This window comes from Halichoeres trimaculatus, unplaced genomic scaffold (genome assembly GCF_033239565.1).
Source record: "Halichoeres trimaculatus isolate MK-OKI-2021-1 unplaced genomic scaffold, fHalTri1.1 fHalTri1_scaffold_1, whole genome shotgun sequence".
Lineage (NCBI taxonomy): Eukaryota > Metazoa > Chordata > Actinopteri > Labriformes > Labridae > Halichoeres > Halichoeres trimaculatus.
The window spans coordinates 19616746-19626885 of NW_027437179.1; the positions used below are offsets into that span (position 1 = coordinate 19616746).

The following is a 10140-nucleotide window of genomic DNA, read 5'->3' on the forward strand; positions in this document are numbered from 1 at the left end:
GCACAGGCTGCAAGTCCAGATCAATTCTGAAGAAAGATGAGGCATTGGCAAATAAAGTGAAGCAGTTCTGAAGCGCTGTTGTGAAATGAAATAAATTCCCCAAACATATGAAAGATCGACTGTGGCTGTAAGAAGTGGCTCAGTCAGGCTGCTTCAACTCACAAACAACAATCATGCTTAATGCTGTAATTTTGATTCTAATATTGTTGCTATTATCTCATACTGCTGTGAGTGTATGTTTTCTTCTTGCTGTCTGGTCTTACACTCTGATATCATATGCTCTCTGGCCTCACATCATGAACCAGCAGATGATTTATTGATCTGAACACAGCCTCCAAATAACCTGCACAATCCTTTCATCACCTTGTCATTATTGCCCCGTGATGAGTCTGGCAGCTAAAGTTAGAAAAGTCCCTGAAGGGTGTCTCTTTCAATATATTAAATTGATAGGCGCATTAGTTTTCTTGTTTTGCAGTCTCATATCAGGTAACAAGTTGTTAGTGGTTGCACAGTCAGCTCTCTAGCCCAAGTTTCATGTCAGTGTGTTGTTTCTTTTTCTACAATTTTAAACTAGGTGTAAGTTAAGTTGTGCAAATTAAACAAAAAAAAATGCTCAAGCAGAATTAAGTTACACTTTATTTTGAATTACACATTCATACACAAAATATCAAATATCCACTCTGAAACAAGCTTCAGCCAGCTGCAATAACTCGAGGCAAACAACATGTCAAGACACGTCCAAAGAGCACAAAGCAAAAAACATTCAGTCCAAAATATGATACGGCCTCTTAGTTTTGTCATTAAGAGAGTTGGCCAGAGACATTAATAGCCTCCAAGGCTGACCTGGCCCAGATGCTGAGTGAGAACTGCTATAAATAGGATGTGTTGTGATGAAACGGCGTCAAGAGGCACAAATGCGAGGTCAACAAGGAAAGTGCCACAAGTGAAAGGCCGCACAGGCGTGTTGAAATCTGGGAGTCAAAAAATCGGAGGCCTTCTTTTAAAACAATGAAGTCTCTTCTAAAAGTGTGCTTAATGCCTCACTGTTAGTATCATAATACAATCATCAGCAAAACCTGATGCAGTCTGCTGTTGTACTGGGAAATTCTCATTTGGGTTGTTAGTGGTTCACCCTCTTGACTGTGTGATTGTCCTTAAATAGTTAGAACACATCCAGTATAGGTTTAAAATAAGACAACGAGCAGTACATATGAAAAGTATAAAACATTTACACATTGCATAAATATAACAACAACTGTTAGAACATGGCAGGTATCACTGTATTTACAAAATATTTAAATTAACAAAACACAAAATTATAAATAAAATTACATTACTTAAGTTGATTAAATGCAACTAAATGTATCTGCAGACTTCCATACTGCATTCCAATTAGGTAAAACATAGAAACAAAACATTACCACTCAGTTATTGTCTTTCAGAATAACAACATCATAAAGTCTTCCCAAAATGTGGCAGTAAATGTATATCATATAACTGGCTGTTTACCTGCATTTAGAGTCAGCAAAGCACAGTATAGACAATCACTGTCCATCCACCCAGACAAAAAGCTGTTACCTGAGGGAGAGCATCAAATATTTACTACCTTATAAAAGGCATCTTCTCCTAGGCTTAGAGCAGTTACACGATACTCAGTTACACAAATGAGAGCGTACGTTGTTTGTAATGATTAAACTTCAGGTATTCATTCTGATGGTGAGGCATAAAAACCTCCTGAAAAGTATCTTGCAGCAGAGGGGAAGAGGAGTCATTAGTGTCACAGGAAAGAGGGATTTTTCAGTCAAACGGAGAACTATTAATAAATACAGGTGATTTTATGTTGCCTACTATCTACACAGTGACAATAATGACAGCCCTTAAGTAGTCCTCCCACGACATGATACCTGTTTGACTTCAATTGAACAAAGAGCACCAACACTAAAAAATGGAACAACTTTGTGGCAAAAAAAAGCAATTATTGCATACTTAACCCAGTTTGCATATTCCCTTTGAAACAGTTGCTATATTACTGTGCATGCACAAGCTTTAGCACAAACAAAGTGGCTTCAGAAGCACTGTAAGGCACATCTTGTGAGAACAAAAAGCTGATTTCATAACCATTAAAACACACCCTTTGGCACTTAAATATATGCTCCAGAACCAGAAGCTTATGATGGCCAACATCAGCTATTGTAAGAAAACCTTCAGCAGTTATTGCTGTGTAACTGTTGTGATGAGTCAGACGGTTGACCAAGTGACTCAGTTCTATCTCTGCTACTGTAATATCAAGTGTTGCCACTTATTATGTACCCATAACCGTTACTTATGGCTGCTACAAGTATCAGTCTACAACATTTACACAGTCATATCTCAAAGGTCACTTCTTAAATATCTTTAACGTGGGGATTCACAGACTTTGAAGCCCTCATTAGTTAAAATACAGATAAAATATTAAATTACATTTTAAGTGTTTTTCACTGCAGCAGTTTCACATTACTCTTTCATATATTTCTCATACAATACTCACCCAGTCATGCATGAAAAGCTTAATTTGTGAAGCTTGTCTTATAAGACAATAGGATCTAAGGCTAATAAAGTCTGCTCTCCTTTACATTCCTCTTCTGCTACACCCAAACAAAGTAAGCAATTTCATCCAGATCTACAGGATAGTCTGTGAGGTGCAGAGGCTCCTTGATATCAAATCTCTCTCCCTTGTAGCTCCTCCAGCGGCCCGCAGGGAGGTAAATGTCACGTTCTTGCTTTCCTGGCTCTAAAACTGGGGCTACCATTAGGTCATCCCCAATCAGGAACTGGGAGTCGATCTTATAGGCTGTCTCATCACCTGTGGCAATCCACCACAGGGGACGTATGATTGGGTCCCCTGTGTCCAGCACCTCACCCGCCAGCTCCAGGACCCGTGGAGCCACAATGCTCTCATGGAGGGCTGTGTATTTACGAGCAATTTCAACCACCTCACTGTCGTATTCCCATGGGGGGATAGAAAACTGCATGGAGGGCATGAAGGCTGACAGCTCAAGCCAGCGGATATAGAGTTCTCGATCAGGTAGCACACGATTTCCATCTGTGCGGTTAAGATAAGCATTCCCTCCAATCATGTCTGGTAAAATGAACTGATAGCCGAGGATACTGATGGTGAGCACTGTGGGGATAAGCGATTTGAGACCAAGCTCGTAGCCCCACACAGAGTCTCTGTCGATTGGTCTGAAGAAGCAGGATATATTTTGGGACTGGTAGCCACTGCGAAGCTCAGCTCGATCATTGTAAGGGATTGCCATTTCTGTGTAACGTCTTGTGAAAAAACTAGGGTCTCTTATTGGTGTTCTGGTACTAAATTTCCATGGCAAGTAGTTGGTTTCCCCTGCATCAAATTTAAAAGATGACACACCATACCTGGAACGTAGAGAACGTAGCTGAAAGGAAAACCAATCACGAGCCTCTGGATTTGTGAAGTCTAAAATGCCACCAATGCCATTCCACCAGCGCACCAAGGCTGGCAGTCGGCCAGTAGGTTCCCGGACAAACAGACCACGTTTTACACAAACATGGAAGTTTTCAGAGTCGTAGTTAACGAAGGGGTGAATCCAAAGTGAAACCAGAAACCCATCTGACTTCAGCTTTTGAAACATGTCTGAGGCATTTGGGAACTTAGTGGTGTCAAACTCAAACTCTCCATAACGGGGGGTGTAGCGGTCATCCAGCTCTAAGTGGCTGCAGTTAAAGTTATACTTGCGTATATTGGCAGCATACGTCAAAAGTTTATCTTGGTTTATGTCAGTCTTATGTAGCGCCCAGGTCGACCAGATAGGATGGCGAAACATGGCTTTGGCAGGCACCTTGTTTGGCTTATTGAAGTACCTGCGGACCATGTATTTGTGTATGGATGTCACATCTGAGCCCACACACACTCTGTAGCTAAGTTCAGCGCATGGTTTCTCTCCTGGGTTTGGTTTGAAGGGACTGTCATTGTATCTTGCCTGGAAGTACATGGTCTTCTCTGTGTCATTCCAGCCCAGATGGAAGGGCACAGAGTTATTAATCTTGATGGCTGTAGCATTGGATGACAACCAATAACTCTCCAAAATGCCGCCAAATTCATTGCGGTTTGAGTAGATGTCACTCGTAACAAAGGGTTTGGGAGCTTGCTGGCCTGAGATAGAAATAGGCCAGTGCTGAATTGCTGACACTGCTCCTCCATACCAGTGTGCAAACTTGTATGTCATGGCATGCTCAACAGGAATGTCAGGAACCAGCTCCTCCCAACGCACTCGATAGCACTGTACTGTGTCCTTAGGTCGCACTGTCTCTATGAAGAAGTTGAGTTTTCTGTCAGTGGTGCGTACACAGCTCAAGATCTCCCCTTCTTTAGAGCATGAATCCAAGTCCAATGTCCCCGACCTACAGAGAAATAAATGTATATTCATTTATAAGAAATCTTTTTTGATGAACATCACAACTTTTTTTGTTGGATGTATAAAAATACATAAATTACTTCCCTTTAAAATTCACTTAAACATGTGGCTGTAATATGACACATTATGAAGAAATACTAACCTGAAATCCATCCGGAAAACAATGGACCCCCCCTGGTTGCGGATGATGTAGCCATCTTTATTCAGATCCAGCAGCTGAGTCTTAAGCAGCTCAGCCTTGCGGAGAGAGGCTATGTAATAACACCATGCTGTCACGGCTGCAATCACCAGTACCAGGCCGATTACGCCAGCTCCAACTAAGGGTCGAGTGTCCTTGCTGTGTTTCTGCTTGGGGATAACATCTGTAATTGTGCCTCCCGCTCCTCCTGGTACTACTTGGTACATGACTTGTGCTGTTCGGTGGGAAAACCAGAGAGTTGCTGTTTAAAGGATCGGAGAAATGTTTTCCTGGTTTGTTGTACTCTGGCCCCTCTTTCACGTCTGTTTGCACGCCTGTCACATGAGAGAGATAACAAACTTAGTAATGTTATTTGTTGAGGGCTTCAGGCAGTTTTTGCTGCCTTCAAAACAAAGGCTGCCTTTTTCTGGAGCATCTTACATTAGATTTGCTTCATACTGCCTATGAGCTCTGATAAGTCATGAAAAATTAAATTTGAAAATCAATTAATTGTTAGAAACATCCAGAGAACCTGCCTCAGTCAGATCAGCAGGTGAGATATCAGCCTGTTTCTCAGTCTATCTCTCCTTGTCTGATCAAAGCCTCCTTTACATTTCAGCGTTGTCTTACATGCTCTGCATTGCTGCACAGAGTGATTTCACAGCACTTAGAGGTATTATGCTGTCAGGATGTAAACTTTAAAGATGTGTCCGAGATTTAACAAAACAAATCTACTGCCAATTACCCACAAGAGGATAAAGTGGATGTTCCCAGCAGTAATTCTAACATATGAGTTCAACTGAAAGAAGACTCATTTGTATGGACGGAAGTAAAGGAGCAGAAAAGGGGATTTGGGCCTTAGAGCTCTGCCAATGCCGGGAAGGAGAGGGGAGAATACTAAACTTTGTGCTCTGCTGAGGAAGGCGCACCAAACTTAAGTACAACCTGGTTTACTCTCGCTTACACAGAAACATTTTTGACAACACTTGCTATAAATCAACAAAAACAGACACACTGTTTTCATCCTAACTGACAACTTCTCTGTCCCCAAGCAAGCAAATACACTCAGAGGTAATGAACTGGTTGATGCCAGTGGTTCTGGTGTTAGCTCATCAGATTAGATTACATTAAAGAGCACTGACAACCAAGTGGAGTCCAGTCCTCTCTAGATTCCCTGTTTGCTGACTGGTGCTAACTGCAATTGACCCTGATGGTCTGCCATGGCAGTAAGGGTCGATGGTAAAAAATGTTTGCAATTAATTAGCAATCTAATTGACTAATTCTGTGTTCAACCAGCCTTAATATAGATTTCCCCCTACAACAGGAGTGATAACATAAACCTGTCATTAATTAACCAAGAACTAACTGTTGGTTCCTCAGAGACCCACTTAGGCTGCTGGACCCTGAAAAGGAAACAGACCCTGAGAGTCAGGAGAACATTCACTGTCTGCAGAGTCTATTGTATACTATTGTAATGTATTTAAAGGAAGATTTAGTCCAATAACCTGATCCATGGAAGGGTATGGTTGAATTTTAAACATCATTTTGCGAGTGCAATGCTTTTGTTAATTCATTACTCCATTTATGTAAAATGACTAGGTCTAAATTATAAAACATCAAAACGTTCTCTGCAGCAGAAGGTGAGGGTTTAAAATTGCTTTTATGTTCGACTTACAGTACAAGAAAAAGTTTTAGAAAAAAAACATTACATAAAGGCTGCAACAAGAGAAAAAGTGTCAATTTTTGGTCTTAATTTTAAATTATAAACCGTTGAGTTTGTCATTTGCATTTCTGATCTAAAAACTCTTGTATCCTCAAACCAAAGAAGTTGATCTCAGTGTCTCTGAGCTTCACGTATCACTTCAACAGTCACTTTCAACAGTAAATGTTTTACTTTACTTTCTTGTTCAATAAATGCAAGCACACACACACATATACAACCCAAATGAATGTTCTAAAATGTCTGGCACTCAACCAATCATTATATGAAACTAACATATCTGATCAAAATTCCTGCACCAGTACGCTTTTTAAAATGTTTACATTTTATTTGGTAAAAAAAAAAAATAATAATTAAATAAATAAATAAATAAATACAAACAGGTTTAAACACTTGTCTCTCTTTAACCGGCGGTACAAACCGGAACTTTTCATATTTACGGTGTGAGTAGATGGGTTTATATTTTCCATTTCAACCTAATCTAATCACTATCTAATCTGACACGTGGGAATAATAAACAAAGAAGTGCTGACACAGTCAAAAGAACAAGAAATGGTTCAACTACGCGCGCGCAGACAACGAACGAGCACGCGCTCGCGTGTGTAGTGTATTTGACTCGAGCATTCAGGTCGTATTAATGAAGTTAGATTGCATTTCCAGCCCTCATCAATGACGGTTTTATGTTATTGTTGCTAACTTAAAGGCAACTCTTACTGAGTTCAACTTTCTTCAAGCGTACAGAGAAAATTAAAGCACAGAATTACGCAGCTTGACAGCTTTTTTTGCATACATCAAGATATTAATTCTCCCAGACTAGACATAAGACTTGCTACAGTTTCGTCCAGTACATAAAAAGTCGTTGCTTTGCGCCGTGGGTGGTGTAAGAAAGTTAACGGAAAGAAAACGAGTGTCTGACTCTGAAGAGTACATACATATCGTCTATGCATGGCCTGATTTACTTTCTCAGTTTCATGAACTAAAGTTGTTGCTTACCGTATGGCTGCAATCCCTTCGACAACTCCAGCCACTGCTTGTTTGTAACAGTTTATAGGACACCAGCGAGAGGCGGCATGAAGGCATCTTGTTACGTACTTGCCTCGTCCACGCCCATCGTAGCTTGGGAAATGTAGTTTAGTCAGTTGGAACAGTGCGCTTTTATTTTCATTCTGAACACAAAGAAACACTTACAATAACACCCGGGTTGTACGGTAGAAGGCGAATTGAGCAAAGTTATTTTTTCTAGAAATAAAAAGGAAAATATCAAAGCTGAAATGTGTTGAATTTCACTGGGACTCTGAACATGATGGCATCATAAGCACTGCTGGTAGGCCTATATTTAGTCCATGACATGATAGCCCTGGAAAGTAACCACATGTGGCACAGCGGTGCTACAATAATAACAGTAATATTTCTTTATTACCCCTGAGTAAAGTTTCATTGTTTCTTGTTCTATTTTTAAGACGTATGATGCAATGGAAATTCTTATATCAAATGTAGAATATTATCTCTGTAATAGAGTGATGAAACTTTAATGTCATAGACAGATTCACATTAGAGCCACAGTGCCTTCCCGGATGTTATCCCAAAAGCCCCCTCTGGCAAGATCTTTGCTGCTGATAAAGTAGTACTGGGTTGTAAAACTGTCCACGCTGTATGCAGTGAGATAATGGTGGTGAGAGCACAGCCAATTATTCATTCTTACACCTTGTCTCACTGGGTTAATTAGCAGAGAATTAAACAATGGTGAAGTTAACAATCCCTCATTTGGATAGTGAACCCTCTGAGCCCACTAGGGGACCTCTGTGGGTCCCTTGTCCCCACTTTGGAAGTCAGAGCTGAGATAATGGTCCTAACGAAGGCACTCAGACACAAATTCGGGGTGTATGATGTAGTGTCCCGCCTGGTAGGGCTTCACCACATGGAAGCAGCTGTAGCATCCACTGTAGAGAAATCATATGAGAAAAAATTAGCCCTACTTCTTTATGGCTCTGTGAGGAATCTTTTCACAACATTTTTATTACACAAAGTTTAGTACTCACCTGTAATCCAGGATGCTACTAGAACTAGACCTCCTGTACTGAGTCTGCCCAAAGAGGTGCCGAGGTGCCAGAGGGTTGCCAGTTTGGGGTCTTGTGCGGAGCTGAGTACTTACGTTTCTCCTGTCGAATAAAGAGGCAGTTCAAGTTGCAATAATTCTAAACCCAAATGCTGCTAAAATATTGTAATGGTGTGTTCCATTCATAGTTGGGGAACTTGACAAGTAATCATGATCCAAAACAACAAGAAACTTTGAAAAATAGATATTTGGTATATTTCATCACAAGACAAGATGTGAAAACTAAATAGCCTCTAGTAGAAGACAGTTTAAGTTAGCATGCAGCACCTGTCTTACACAACAAAAAAGAGAGATCCACCTTTTTAGTTTACATGTAGACTAAACTTTACACCTTTCCTATTGCAATGCTTTTGTAGAAGAGACCATATGAAAATATAGCACAGTTAATTACTCCAGTAAAGAACAAGCCAGAGTGCTTATATACTCGCTTTGTAGTAATTTCTGACTTCTTCATGATCCCTAATCATGGCATAATTTGTCAAAAATATACTGATTTTGAGGTATTAAAGTTAAATTTTGGTTACAGTATTCCTCTGGCATTTAGAGTCAAGATTAACTCAAATTTATACCTGGGTTATAAGTCAAACTTAAACATTAACAACCCAGGCTGACATGGGTGTTGTTTGGCGTTGTTTAAAAAAATGAATATGTAATGAGTATCTCCACATGATCTCATTGTATTACTCTGGTCCAGGCAAGGCTAAAATAGGCATTGTTGGTTTGCCTTGGACTGTTTAGTTACCACTTAATGCCTATTTGGTTTATTTAAACTGTCTGGACTCTGTAAATTGTATTTACTGCATTACGTATAATGGCTAAATAGCACCACCACTACTATATCTGTCTTGTATTATGTTATGAAAGTTTGGTCAGTGATTCTTCTTAAATAATCGGCAGACCAATCTATGAGAGTGAGAGGAAACTTTTTAGTCTTTTTAAATTGTCAATATTTTATCTCAAAGGTTGTTGTCCAGCCCTCCACAAAAAATAAACAATTTTGCCATAAATCAGCATTAAAGAATACCTTAAAATGTAGAATTTAAAGATGTATAATGTAGTATACATTAAGGTTTAGAATCAAATGCAAAAAAAATGTGTAAAGTTACTAACTTTTACCCTTCTTTCTCCTTTATGGGGGAATTTTTACACGCCAACTTATTGTATTGAATAAAAGCCTCATCCCTTTGAGTTGGAAAGTGTCAATGGTTTATTTTTAATTACCACACGTTTCATACATACTTGTTATTTTAGTAAAAGATAACAACTGTGAAGTGGTTTAGTAGAAGTGGTACTCGAGTAATCTGTGAGTTTATGGGGTGAATCTGAAAAATGTGATAATTGCCTCTGATCTCTCATACTTAGCAGGTTAAACTGAAACTGTTCAGTAGGTAATGATGATTTAAGTTGTGCCCTTGATCATACCTTTAAGCACTCACAAAGAAAAACACTGAATGCTTTTATTAGTTGTTAGCATCAGAAGTTTAACAACTGTCAAATATATGAAAATAACATAAGATATGGGTGGGGATTTTCAGATTTTTCTTGTCTTCGTGGAGTCAGATTAGAAATTATGAAGTGTTTACAGTATGCTGGTTTTGACTATGTAAATGGCATTAAACTCTAAACTTTTATTTTATTCTATTCTAATGGGGCCAATTTTATCCCATACCTGTATGATTTAAATGGAGTAAAATGT

General features: G+C 39.4%; 1 protein-coding gene across 1 annotated transcript; it reads right to left on the minus strand.

Annotated features, from left to right (window-relative positions):
- Positions 1 to 659: 659 nt before the first annotated feature.
- Positions 660 to 7435, minus strand: myorg (myogenesis regulating glycosidase). The gene is made up of 3 exons (XM_074679518.1): positions 7322 to 7435; positions 4573 to 4943; positions 660 to 4416 (listed from the first exon to the last, which is right to left on the minus strand). Exons 2-3 carry the CDS (start codon positions 4833 to 4835, stop codon positions 2625 to 2627), a joined length of 2055 nt encoding a protein of 684 aa, XP_074535619.1. The 5' UTR covers positions 4836 to 4943; positions 7322 to 7435; the 3' UTR covers positions 660 to 2624.
- Between the last annotated feature and the right edge of the window lie 2705 nt (positions 7436 to 10140).

Coding starts and splice junctions, on each gene's coding strand:
- myorg (XM_074679518.1), bottom strand. CDS start 4,835: ATGTACCAAGTAGTACCAGGAGGAGCGGGAGGCACAATTACAGATGTT. Junction 4,417..4,572: donor GTTTTCCGGATGGATTTCAG/GTTAGTATTTCT, acceptor ATTTCTCTGTAG/GTCGGGGACATTGGACTTGG.